General features: G+C 40.6%; 1 protein-coding gene across 3 annotated transcripts in view; it reads left to right on the forward strand.

Moving 5' to 3' along the window:
- Positions 1 to 14,221, forward strand: part of GPR107 (G protein-coupled receptor 107) — a 91,251-nt gene that overhangs the window by 50,256 nt on the left and 26,774 nt on the right. Inside the window, exon 15 of one of the 3 annotated variants that reach the window (XM_072632708.1) lies at positions 1,826 to 2,074. The exons of 1 other annotated variant lie outside the window; for it this stretch is intronic. In XM_072632708.1, coding sequence (XP_072488809.1) covers positions 1,826 to 2,074 — 249 coding nt within the window. The remainder of the gene's footprint in view (positions 1 to 1,825; positions 2,075 to 14,221) is intronic. One more of the 3 variants, XM_072632709.1, reaches the window with a different exon arrangement.

Raw genomic sequence — 14,221 nt, forward strand, 5'->3', positions numbered from 1 at the left:
GAAAGTTAAGGTACCATCCTTGCTTAGATGTTGTTTCTGTGTAAAGAGAGCGTCAGTGGGCTGCCCTTGTACTCTTCACTTGTCCTTCCCATTTCCTTGGATGCCTCCTTCTTTGCCACATGGCTTTTCCTTTTTAGTCTTCTCTTAAATATGCCAAATAAAAGGGTCTGTTGCTTTTTAGTATTGATTGGCATGTCTAATTCTTTGACAGAGCTCTTGGACTCACAGATGTTATATGTTGATTCGTGGCAGTACATTTATGTTGCATGTTTTTGTATTAGTTCAGAACTTTTTTGATCAGACATTTTGGGATACTGTTACTACTTTGGAAATTTTTAGTCAAAGAAGCTATGCTGCACTCAGCCTAAGATCTTCTGCTGCTTGGGAGTCCAGGGGAACATCACAAAACAAAAAAAATCTTTGATAGAATTAAGTTTTTAAATTGAATATATATTTCTGTCTTTGGACTAGTGGGATAGATTGTAACAAAACTAAATTAGTTATGCCTATCTAACTTCAGGCTCTTAGATCATGTTTTAGTTGGCTTATCTGTTCAAGCTTTCAACGGTAGAGCTGTTGTAAAGGCCTTAACCTCTCCTTATTAGAACTCGAAGTAGATGGATCCATAGAGGTATTTAACTTTTTTATGTCCATGGACCCCTTTGGCTGTCTGGTGAATTTTAATGGATCCTTCTCAGTAAAACGATATTTTTAAATACATAAAATAAAACATATACTTTAAAGGAAACCAGTTATATTGAAATATAGTCATCAAAACATTTTTAAAAGCAAGTTCATTGACCCAGGTTTAGAACACCATATCTAACATAGCCCCTCATTATATAACTGAGGAAGCGAAAGATTAAAGAACTGAAGTGATTTGGCAAGGCCTCTTCATGGAACTCACAGTTACATGCGACAGAGTCAGAATTTGAACCTGGGTTTTGTTTCCTGTTTTACTTGAAAGTATTAGGCTCTGGAGATAGCATGGACCCTTGGGCTTTAAGTTCTTATCCTCATTGCCTCTCATGATAAAGACTTTCTGCCTGAGGCTTTGCTTTTTACTTTGAGTATGTCTAGATTCAATAATAGTGATAATTGTTTATTACATATTTTTACTAATTATAGTAATAATAAGTTTACTTTTATATAGTACTGCATAAATATTACCTAATTTGATTCTTGCAATAACCCTGGGAGATTAATGTATCATTATCCCTATTTTATAGGTGAGGAAAGTAAGGCAGACAAAAGTTAAGTGACTTTCCCATGGTCATATAGCCTGTAAATGTCTAAAGCTAGATTTGAACTCAGGTCTTGCTGATTCCAGGTCTATCACTGACTGCTACACTACCTAGCTTCTAACTTTTATATAATATTTAGGAATTGCAGAGCACTTTACATATATTATATCATCCTTGACTCCTTACTATCTCTCATTCCCCATATTTCATCTATTGCCAAGGCCTTTTAAGCTTTTACCTTTGCAACATCTCTCAAGTATATTCCCTTCTCTCCCCTGGCCCTGCCAACACTCCAATGCAGTCCTTTATCACTTTGATGAAGAATAGATTGGTGGATCATAGTGTCCTGAAAGAAATTCACACGGACAGTCTCCAAGTTAAAGCAGGGCATTTATTGGGATAATGCACCCAAGCAGGCCTGCTGCCATGTGGGAGGATAGGTGACCAGCTCCAAAATGCCTGGGATGTCTGGTAGTTCAGAAGTGCCTTTATCATGCAGATAAGCAAAGAGAATAGGAAAGGGGGAGGAACCAAGATGGCCGAGTAGAAAGATACACATACACTTAGCTCTTACCCCACAGCCCATAAAACACCTGTAAAGAAGAACTCTCAACAAATTCTAGTGCAGCAGAAGCCACAGAACAATGGAGTGGAGATTTCTGTTCCAGAGAGACCTGAAAAACCGATGGGGAAGGTCTGTTGTGCACTGGACCTGGAGCAGAGCCCAGCCCTGCCTTGGCCACGCAGCACCAAGGGGAGCAGATCCAAGCAGGTTTCAGGGACGGAATCTCCAGTGGCAGCGCAGGTCCCTCAACCCACAGGCACCAAAGGTCAGTGAGAGGGTCTTTTCGACTGGCTGAGAGGGGAGCGGGGTGTCCCCATAACTCAGGCCCCCTCAGGAGGCAGCAGCGGAGGCAGCAGCAGAGGCAGCAGCGGACAGGGGCTCCCAAATTAGGCAGTGGCCCACATCCATTATTGAAGGTCTCCGCATAAACCCCTGGAGGGGAACTAAGCCCCATGTGGTGGCCTTGCCTCCACCTGAGCAGCTGAACTTAATCTCACACTGAATAGCAGCCCGGCTCCCTCCGGAAGCTTGGGAGCAGCATTTGAATCTCAGCCCCCAAGCACTGGCTGGGTGGATTTGGAGGCTGGGTGGATTTGGAGGCAAGGTGGGTGTGGAGAGGAAACTCAGAAGTCAAGTAACTGGCTGGGAAAATGCCCAGAAAAGGAAAAAAAAATAAGACCATAGAAGGTTACTTTCTTGGGGAACAGGTGTCTCCCCCCATCCTTTCGGATGAGGAAGAACAAGGCGTATCAGAGGAAATCAAGGCCCCTGCCTCCAAAGGGCACTTAAATTTGGCTCAGGCAATAGAAGACCTTAAAAAACAAGTTAGCAGCTTACTAAAAGAGAACCAAAAAAAGACTGAGGAAAATAGCAGCTTTAAAAAGAGGCTAACTCAATTGGAAAAACAGGTCCAAAAAGCCAACAAGAAGAAGGAGGTTTTAAAAAGCAGAATTAGCCAAATGGAGGAGAAGGTTCAAAAGCTCACTGAGCAAAATAATTTGTTGAAAGAGAGAATTGAGTCCAGGGAAACGAATGACTATGAGTTAAACCAAGAAGTTAGTAAACAAAACCAAAAATTTGAAAAAATAGAAGATAAGGTGAAAGAACTCACTGGAAAAACAACTGATGGAAAATAGATCCAGGAAAAATAATTTAAAAATTATTGGTCTACCTGAAAGCCATGATCAAAAAAAGAACCTACACATTATCTTCATGAAATTATCAAGGAAAACTGCCCTGATATTATAGAATCAGAGGGCAAAATGGATATTGAAAGAATTCATCATTCACCTCCTGAAAGAAACCTGAACAGAGAAACTCCTAGGAATATTGTGGCCAAATTTCAGAGTTCCTAGATCAAGGAGAAAATACTGCAAGCAGCTAGAAAGAAACAATTTGAGTACTGTGGAAATACAATCAGGATAACACAGGATCTGGCAGCTTCAACATTAAGGGATTGAAGGGCTTGGAGTAGGATATTTCAGAAGTCAAAGGAACTGGGATTGAAGTCAAGAATCACCTACCCAGCAAATCTGAATATAATACTTCAAGGGAAAAATGGTCATTCAGTGATATAGTTGAATTTGAAGATTTCATGTTGAGGAAAAGACCAGATCTGTATTTAAAAATTTGACTTCCCAAGATAAGAATCAAGAGAAGCATGAAAAGGTAAACAGAAAAGAAAAATCGTGAAAGACTCTCTAAAGCTGAACTTTTTACATTACTACATGGAAAGAAAATATTTTTAACTCTTGAATCTTTTCTCAGTATTTGGGTAGTTGGAGAGATTGTACATACACACACACACATACACATAGAGAGTACAGGGTGTGTTATATCAGAAGAGATGATATCCACATACATACACACACAAAAAAAAATAAAAATTAAGGGGTGAAGGAGGAAAATTCCAGGAAGAGAAAGGAAGTAATGGAATGGGGCAGGCTGTAACTCATAAAAGAGATAAGAAAAATCTTATTCATTGGAGGTGAGAAGGGAGAAGGGGAGAGGGGGAAAATAAAGCTACTCTCCCCACGTATGGCTGAAGGAGGGAATAGCATGCTCACTAAATTTGATATGAAAATTTATATACACCACAGGAAAGTAGGAGAGGAGGAGACAAGTGGAGCGAAGGGAATGTTAGAAGGGAGTAAATGGGAGAAGGGAGTCACTAGAAATAAACACTTTCAAGAAGGGACAAGCTCAGTTGTAGAGGGAAGAATAAGGGGGGGTAAAGTAAGTCAGAGGGCAATATAATTAGTATTACACAACATGATTACTATGGAAGTCTTTTGCAAAACAACACATAGTCTGTGTTGAATTGCTTCCCTTCTCAGTGGGGCTGGGGAGGGGAGAGGGGAGGGAGAGAAATTGGAATTCAAAGTATTAGAAACTAATGTTGAGAATTTTTATTGCATATAATCAGGAAATAAGAACTACAGGGACAGGGGTATGGAAATTCATCTTGCCCTGCAAGAAAAGAGAAGATGGGGCTAGGAGAGGGGTGGGGTGTGATGGAGGGGAGGGTAAGGAGTAATTGAGGGAAGGAGTAATTAGAATGCAAGGTATTAGGAAGTGGGGGGAGGGGAGTGATGGGGAGAAAAATTGGACATGTTACAAAGTGAGGTAAAAGCAATTAGTATTAAAACAATAGACTGAATTAATTACTGAGATAAATCAATGACATCTTTAGTTTGGAGAAAAGAATTTCAGTCTAAATTTTGGGTAAAATTTGGCATTGATGGAAAAGTCAAGGTTTTAATGGTAAATTAGATTTTATTATCGCCATTTAATCAGGAACTAGAACATGCATAGAAAGACATGTAAGATTTGCTTCAAAAGATGTTCTTAGGGGCGGAGCCAAGATGGCGAAATAGAAAGACGCACATACACACAGCTCCGAACCCACAAACCACAGAACGGCTAGAGGGGACCAACCCAGGGCGAATTCTGCACCCAGAGACCACGGAATATTGGAGCGAGGGAGATTTCTGTTCCAGAGAGACCTCCAAACCTCTCGCGGGGGGTCCTTTGCGCCGTGGACTGGGCGCCGGGACGGGGAGCAGAGGGCAGCCCTGCCATGGCAGCGACACTGTGAGGAAAAGATCTGAGCGGGCTACGGGGACGGGATCTCCAGCGGCCACGCAGGTCCCTCCACCCACAGAGGGACCTGCAAACCTCTCGCAAAAGTTCCGTCGCGCTGCAGACGTGGAGCCCAGCCCGGACCTGAGGCGGTGGTGGCAGCCGCGGCTCCGAGAGGTACAGATCCGAGAAGGCTCCAGAGACGGGATCTCCAGCGGCGGCACAAGCCCCCCCACCAACAGGTGACTGACGGGGGTAGGTGAGAGAGTGTCTTTGGCGGGTCGAGAGGGGAGTGGGGTGCCCCCATGGCTTGGGCCCCCCCAGGAGATAGAAGCTGAGAGGCGGCTGCAGACAGGGACTCCCCAAACAGGCGGGAGCCTGGATCCATTGTGGAAGGTCTGTGCATAAACCCCCAGAGGGAACTGAGCCAGAGAGGCGGCCCTGCCCCTGACCACCTGAACTTAATTCTCACACTGAATAGCAGCCCTGCCCCCGCCAAAAATCCTAAGGCGGGAAGCAGCATTTGAATCTCAGTTCCCAAACGCTGGCTGGGAGGACCAGGAGGCGAGGAGGGTGTGAGGAGAACATTCAGAGGTCAGGTCACTGGCTGGGGAGAATGCCCAGAAAAGGGAAAAGAGATAAAACTATTGAAGGGTACTTTCTCGGAGAAAAGACACTTCCTCCCTTCCTTTCTGATGGGGAGGAACAATGCTTGCCATCAGGCAAAGACACAGAAATCGAGGATTCTGTGTCCCAGCCCACCCAATGGGCTCGGGCCATGGAAGAGCTCAAGAGGAATTTTGAAAATCAAGTTAGAGAGGTGGAGGAAAGACTGGGAAGAGAAATGAGAGGGATGAAGGAGAAGCATGAAAAGCAGATCAGCTCCCTGCTAAAGGAGAACCAAAAAAATCTTGAAGAAATTGGCACCTTGAGAACTAACCTAACTCAGTTGGCAAGGGAGGTGCAAGGGGCCAATGAGGAGAAGAATGCTTTCAAAAGCAGAATTAACCAAATGGAAAAGGAGATTCAAAAGCTCACTGAAGAAAATAGATCTTTCAAAACTGGAATGGTACAGATGGATGCTAAGGACTTTATGAGAAAGACAGATATCACAGAACATAGCGTGCAGATTCGAAAAATGGAAGATAATGTGAAATATCTTATTGGAAAAACAACTGACCTGGAAAATAGAATCAGGAGAGACAATGTAAAAATTCTGGGACTACCTGAAAACCATGATCAAGAGAAGAGCCTAGACATCATCTTCCATGAAATTATCAAGGAAAACTGCCCTGAGATTCTAGAACCAGAGGGCAAAATAAATATTCAAGGAATCCGCAGAACACCACATGAAAGAGATCCAAAAAGAGAAACTCCTAGGAGCATTGTGGCCAAATTCCAGAATTCCCAGGTGAAAGAGAAAATATTGCAAGCAGCTAGAAAGAAACAATTCAAGTATTGTGGAAATACAATCAGGATAACACAAGATCTAGCTCCCTCTACATTAAGGGATCGAAGGGAATGGAATAGGATATTCCAGAAGTCAAAGGAACTAGGACTAAAACCAAGAATCACCTACCCAGCAAAACTGAGTATAATACTTCAGGAGAAAAAATGGTCTTTCAATGAAATAGAGGATTTTCAAATTTTCCTGATGAAAAGACCAGAGCTAGAAAGAAAATTTGACTTTCTAACACAAGAATGAAGAGAACCATGAAAAGGTGAACAGCAAAGAGAAGTCATAAGGGACTTACTAAAGTTGAACTGTTTACATTCCTACATGGAAAGACAATATTTATAACTCTTGAAACATTTCAGTATCTGGGCACTGGGTGGGAGTACACACACACACACATGCACACACGCACACATACATAGAGACAGAGTGCACAGAGTGAATTGAAGAGGATGGGATCATATCTTAAAAAAAAAATGAAATCAAGCAGTGAGAGAGAAATATTGGGAGGAGAAAGGGAGAAGTTATATGGGGCAAATTATCTCTCATAAAAGAGGCAAGCAAAAGACTTATTAGTGGTGGGATAAAGAGGGGAGGCAAGAGAAAAACATGAGGTCTACTCTCATCACATTCCACTAAAGGAAAGAATATAATGCACACTCATTTTGATAGGAAAACCTATCTCATAATACAGGAGAGTGGGGGACAGGGGCACAAGCAGGGTGGGGGGGAGGATGGAGGGGAGGGCATGGGGAGGAGAATGCAATCCGAGGTCGACACTCATGGGGAGGGAAAGGACCATAAGAAAATAGAAGTAATGGGGGACAGGATAGGATGGAGGGAAATATAGTTAGTCCTATACAACACAACTAATATGGAAATCATTTGCAAAACTAAACAGATTTGGCCTATATTGAATTGCTTGTCTTCCAAGGGGAAGGGGTGGAGAGGGAGGGAGCTAAAGAAGTTGGAACTCAAAGTGTTAGGACCAAATGTAATGTTCTTACCACTGGGTAACAAGAAATACAGGTTAAGGGGTCAAGAAAGCTATCTGGCCCTACAGGACAAAAGAGAAGACGGAGACATGGACAGGGAGAGAGGATAGAGGAGAGAGCAGATTGGTCACAGGGGCAATTAGAATGCTTGGGTTTGGGGGGGGGAGGGGAGAAAAGGGGAGAAAATGGGAGAAAATTTGTAACCCAAAATTTTGTGAAAATAAATGTTAAAAGTTAAATAAAAAAAAAAGATGTTCTTAGCCAAAGTGAAACTATAATCATATTTGAAACCTGGTTATTGGAACTTGCCATTTTTAGATGCTATGGGACTATTAAGTGACTGTTCTTCTGAGTCTAACTCCAGGTATGGGTAGCAAGAAAGGCGATCTGAGCCTCCAATATATGATGCCAGTGAGCTGATGAGATGCTGGTATGAACTGCATAGGTGATCTCAAGGGAAGGGTGGGAGAACGGCTGCTCAGCATGGGCTGAGGTGGGATTCTCCTGGCTCAATTTCCCCACTGACACCTGGCAGACTTTAAGCCTGACTGAATGCCAGTGGATAATCTAATCCTGCCTGGAATTGACACGAAGTTGGGGAGATATTGTATCCCTGCAATGTCCTTACTATTGGTGGCAATTTCCTATAGTCAAAAGGTTTGTAAGCTTAATACCAGATCTATTCAATTATAGATTATGGGTAGGGGAACATCCAAGGTTGTCTAAAATTAAGCTTTTAGGCATAGGACTTTAGACCAACAACAATAAGTTAGGGTCCTTTAATTCTTAGTAATACTGTGGAGACAATTAGGTCAAGAGCTTGTGAAGTTAGCAACATAAATATTATCTGTGTCTTAGTTGGTTAATGTTTTAAAAAAAAAATTCTTTTGTGGTCCATATTGTAAATGCTTTAAAAAGAAGTATCACCTGACCAAAAGTTGGAATTGCTTTATCTGTTATAAACTGTGTTAAAAATAAATTTTAAAAAAAAGAGAGAATAGGAGAGGGGAGGGGAAGAGTTTTTCTGGAATCAGGGGTACTTTGTGAAAGTCCATGGTGGGGGGCTTCAGTGCACTCTTCTATCTGGTCGCCTCCTACATCTTATCTCATATCTCAGATCCTGCATCCTGCTTGCTTTGTCTGCCTCAGGTTCTTTCTACCTCATCAATCTCATGCCTGGACTGCTGCACTAGTCTGCTGGTTGGTCTCCTGGCCACGTTTGTCCTCACTCTATCTTCCACTCAGCTAAAGCGATTTTTCTAAAGTGCAATTCTGACCAGCTACCCCTCCCTCCTATTGAATAGGTTAAACTCTGGGGGGCTCCCTATCACCTGTAGGCTCAAATATAAAAATCTGTTGGGCATTCCAAGGCCTTCATTGTATGCCCCAGAAAACACACACACACACACTCACACATTCTCTCTCCCTCCCTCCCTCCCTCCCCTCTCCTCCCCACCCCCCAATCTTTTTACACCTTATTCCTCACCATGTGCTTCTGTGGTCCAGTAACACTGACCTTGTTATTTGTGAAACAAGACAATTTATCTCTGGACATTTTCTTTCACGGCTGCAATTCTCTCACACCTGTAATGCCCTCCCTCTTTATTTCCACTTCCTGACTTCTGGGCTTTTTTCAAGTCCCTGCTAAAGTTCTACCTTCCCTCCATTGATTATCTCCAGTTTATTCTACTGTGTATGGCTTGTTTTTACATATTTGTTTGCGTTTTGTCTCCTCCTTTAGACTATGAGCTCCCTGAGAGCAGGGACTATCTTTTTCCTTTTTTTTTTTTCATCCCCAGCACTTGCCACTAGGCCTGACACTGTGCTTAATAAGTGCTCTTGGCTGACTGACTAAAGGCAAATTTACTCTTGGGTGGAAGTTAACTTTTCCTAATCTTACTAGCTGTAGCTTTCCATAGATTCTTTATCATGCAGACTTACTTCTGTGATGCATATTCTAGGAGGAGGCTTGATTGAAACTGCAACCTAGTTTCCCAGTTTCCAGTATTTACTGGATATTATTACCCTAGAGCCTGGAATAATAATAGCCTTTAAATCCTGTAAAATCCCCTTCTCATCCAGATTTCATTACCTCGTAAGAGTGCCTTGGTAACATAACTATGAATTCAATAAGCAGTTTCTCTGCTGCTGGTCATTCATTTTACCTCTGCCATTGGTGAAGAACATAAGTCCTTTCAGGAAATATTCTGCCATTTAGCTCCTAGATAACCTTCAGAAGTATTAAGTAGATTGATATTGACTAACCCCCAGGTTTATGGATTGAGTGGGATTTTTTTTATAAGCCTTTGCAGTGTTCTGAAAGTAAGCCCACACGTCCACCAAACCATATTCATTATGTACTATTTTCTTGACATCTGAAAAGCATTTATTAGGTAATAAACCCTTGAGCTTAGCATGCTCATGATGGCTATGTAACAAGAATAGAAACTGACTCAAAGACTGCTTCGTCCTTTTTCTCTTTGGCCACTGTCACTGTGGAGCTGACTACAGACTTATGTGGCCAGATGCTAGTGGCTATTTAAAATTCCCATTAGATCTGAGGGACTTATGCCAGAGAACTGTTTTATTTCAGTATGTTCCTATCAATGACCACAGTGAAAAAGTATTTGTGGGAATGAAGGAAAATGATTTTTGTTTGCCTCATGGCCATGGCTCATCTTCCTTGAATAAGAAAATAGCCTCTACATATACTGATTTTGGGGGGGTTTTTCTTTGTTTTTTAAATAGATATTTATTGTCATCTTTTGTTTTTACATCACCTACATTTACTTTTGTATCCTTTTCCCTCCGTCTCCCAGAGAGCCTTCTCTTATAGCCAAGAATTTTAAAAAGAGAGAGAATAGATATTCAGCTATACTAATGAACGAACACATAGAGAAAAATCAAACTTTTTTTGCTGTGTTCCACACCCGTGGACACTCTGGGCAGGGGGAGAGGAGGAGAACAGAGGGATGTCTTCTCATATCTTTTCAGGGATTAAGCTTGGGTCTTTATGATTTTGAGACATTAAGTTTATATTGTTTTATAATAATTATTTCCATTTATGTTGTTGGCATTGTGTCCATTATTGTGTCCTTGTGTCTTGGCTCTGTCTCACTTTGCATCAGTTCATATAAATCTTTCCATGCTTTTCTGTATTCATTATGTTCATAATTCCTCACAGAACAGTAACATTCCAATACTTTCATGTATCATACTCTGTTTAGTCTTTCCTTGGTTGATGAGCATCTAATTTGTTTCCAGGTCTTTGCTATCACAGAAAATACTGCTGTAAAGATTTTGGTGTCTAAGGCACCTTTTCTAACACATTTTTGATTACTAACCTTAGGCAGTGAGTCTAGTTATTGAAATTCAGGGTTATTGTGAGGATCAAATGAGAAAATATTTATAGCAAGTGTTTAGCATCGAGCTTGGCACACAGTAATTGCTATATAAATGCTTATTTCCTTCATGTAGTTAAGAAGGCACTAATATATTCTAGGTACATTTGTGGCTTAAAGCTCTACCTATGTAGGGCTATTCTGCTACTGCCTTTCAAATCTTTGTCTTCATTTCCTCTGATTTGTTCTTGCCATCCTTTCCACTTCTAGTCGAAAAGAACCCTAGACCCCTACCTATTTTTAAAAAATCTAGGTTAATATCACTGCTTTGAGATATTTGTTCACCTGCTCACTTGTGAATTTTTCTTTTCTTTAAATGAGTCAGATGCTTTGCTCTCTACTCTTCTTACCCCAGGTTTTCTGGCACCTCTTTGGATTACAGATGTCTGTCTGAGCTAATGTTTATAGAAGTCCTTTCCCTGCTTTTGATTGAGAACTTATTTCAATTATAGCTTTGTCAAACCTGTATTATCACTTAATTTTCAAGTAGAAGTGAAACAATTGATTCTATTGACACTGAAGATTATTGGGAATATAGGTCTCATCTAAGTAAGCTTTAGATACTGACTTCAATAAGGGAAGGAGATTCTTGTGAAGTGTAACAGAAAAATGTATTAATATTCCAGTCATATTCAGATCATGCTTTGGAGGCTTTGTAAATACAAAATGATATATATTGGAGTGTAGAAAAAAACTAATATTTTATGTTTCACTTAAGACTCATGGGACAGTCATCTTCCCCTACTTCCTTCAGTGTTGTGTTATAATTAAAGATTCCTTTGTTTAGCTTAGTATAGAACAGAAAAATTTCTCAACTGCTGATTTTTTTGTGTGAGTAGTGCTTTGAAACTTGGTGCAGTCTGGTCACGAATGGCTAGCTGTTTCCTTTAGGCACTGCACCATGTCACAGTCAGCATTGCTACTGAACAGAATACATTAGGACCACAGCTTCCCAGGCATTGTTCTTTATGTGCAGTGGAATGAGCCTTCAAGAGAAAGATAGCGTCACCCTCTTCCTGACCTCTCTGGAAACTTGTTACATTATTCTACCATTTCTAGACCTCACCAACTTTTTACAACTGAAAATTTTTATAGATTTTTAAATTTTTCATACCCTTGTACTCTGATCGTAAACATCAACAAAAAAAAATAAAAATCAACAAAAACAGGCAAAACAAATAGATACAAGGATCACATTTGACTGCATATGCAACAGTGTGCTCCTGTGCTTCATCACCTCTCTACTGAGAGGAAGTAGGTTTCATCACTTCTCTGGACCCAAAATTAAGCTGGTCTGATTTTACTTCTGTCATTTGCGTGATTGGGGGATATGCACAGTAAATTCACTGACTTTCAATTCACAGGGTGTCACATAGCACTTACATGACTCAGATGCCATCTTGTAGACCTGCTTAAATAGATTTTATTTTATAAAGCAAGGCCCATTTTTTTTACCATGCCAATGTTAGAAAAATACTACTTATTTCTTTTTTGAAACATGAGCTTGAATGGCTTAACCTAAAGCTACTAAAAGAATCAGAATCAATTCCAGATCTATACTCATAAGTTCTCAATCCTGTTATTACTTTATAGTTTCTAGATAGGAGCAAGAAATAATACATTCGGGTTTTGTTGGATGTTTTGTTGTGTATTCATTTGTACTCATTGCCTTTGAATTAGTCCTTTGGCTGGTATATTTAAACTGTAGTTGCTGTATTTGCCTAAACTGCTGTTACTAACTAGCTCTTCTTAGTCAGTTAACATAAGTATTCAGGGAAGGTCGCATTTATTCATCTAAGAAAGTTTTGTTGGTTGCTGTCCAGGCTATGCCTGCAGATTATGATCTTTTTCATTTTCAAGTATGTTGCTGAATTGTAAGGAAGGAAAGCAAAGTAAGAAAGATTATGGAAACTCAGATTATAGTTTAGAATGGAATATTTGACTGACATAGCTCACAGTGTTGTAGGTGCTGGCCATGTAGAGTAACTGGAGATGTAGAAGGTCAGTGTTGAATCTAAGAATATTTTAGGGCTTACTTGCCCTAATGACAGATCATTATTTGAAGGTGACTTTGCTAGAGAAATTTTAGAGGTAAAGGTAGAGAAAGGTTTAACTCTGTCATAACTGACAAATGATTTTCCAGAATAAGATTGACTTAAAAGATCATAATATCTTTACCACTGGCACAAGTACTTTTTTAAAACCACATAGTGACCAGAATTTCAAGAATTATAGTGTTTCAGTTTTCCGTTCATCCATGGATTAATAATTTTTTGTTTTTGTTGTTCAGCCATTTCAAATTTTAATCCTGTTCATCTCTTCATTCCCCATTTGGGGTTTTCTTGGCCAAGATACCAGAGTTGCTTGCCATTCCTTCTCTAGCTCATTTTACAGATGAGAAACTGAGGCAAATAGGGTCAAGTGGCTTGCCCAGAGTTACACAGCTAGTAAATGTCTGAGGATGGATTTGAACTCACAAAGATGAGTCTTTCAAATTTGAATTTGAAGATTCAAAGACCAGTGCTCTATTCACTATGCCACCTAACTGCCCTTAGTAGTTTTGTAAGGGGCACTAAATTTCCTTTGCTAAATTTCCTTCCATGGTCTGTATTTTGGGGATGGACCCAGGTTGCTTCATCCCTCTCCCCACTGTGCTTTTGACCCAATGCAATTATCTACCATAACCTTGCTCAGGTACCTTCACTTCCCTTTAATTAGTTCCTGTTAACAATTCTTCCTTCCACAGCACTCATTTCGTTAAAAAATCTTTTTCTCTCTGACACTCTCATTTCATTGATAGAAACATTTTAAAGTCTTAACTTTTTTTTAAACTCTTTCAGAAACTCTAATTGAATTTGTGTCCAGGCTGTGTTTTGATGCTTTGTTTGTTGAAGCTTTATGTTGAGTCAGGAGTCGTCCTTTTCTGCTGGGTTTGTGTCTTGGATATTTCAGTAATCATAATATCTTTTTAATAATGCAATTCTTTTTTTCTTTTTTTTTTGCTCATTTTTTCAACCTACTCTTGTCTTCAGATTAATGTTAGGCCTGGGCTTTGCACTTCTGGAAGGAAGATCTGTGCTAGTCCTGCTGCTTCATTCTTGGGTATTTGTTGTTCCAGAATCTATCCTACAAATAACTCAGAGAGGGCACTGGCAAACTTGCAGTACTCTCACAGTGGTGAGGTCCAGGGCAAAGTCTGATTGCTGCCCCCTGGTCTGAGCTCTTCAAGTTTGACCTGGTTTGGCTAGATTCAGTCACTATCAGCTACATAGAAAGCTCTGTTGGTTCATCATGACAAAACTTCAGGGTCCCCTTTGGTCTGGGATTCTAGCCTGGTTATCCCTCTGTAGGCTTCCAAATGGGCTAGAAGCTGGAACAGAAACCCCACTCTGCCCCTAGGATCTAAGCCACATTGCTAATGCTTATTTCTGAATTTGGTCCTCTCTGGGTATACCACTCAAGACCCACAACTGCCCTTC

Source organism: Notamacropus eugenii, chromosome 1 (assembly GCF_028372415.1).
Source record: "Notamacropus eugenii isolate mMacEug1 chromosome 1, mMacEug1.pri_v2, whole genome shotgun sequence".
NCBI lineage: Eukaryota > Metazoa > Chordata > Mammalia > Diprotodontia > Macropodidae > Notamacropus > Notamacropus eugenii.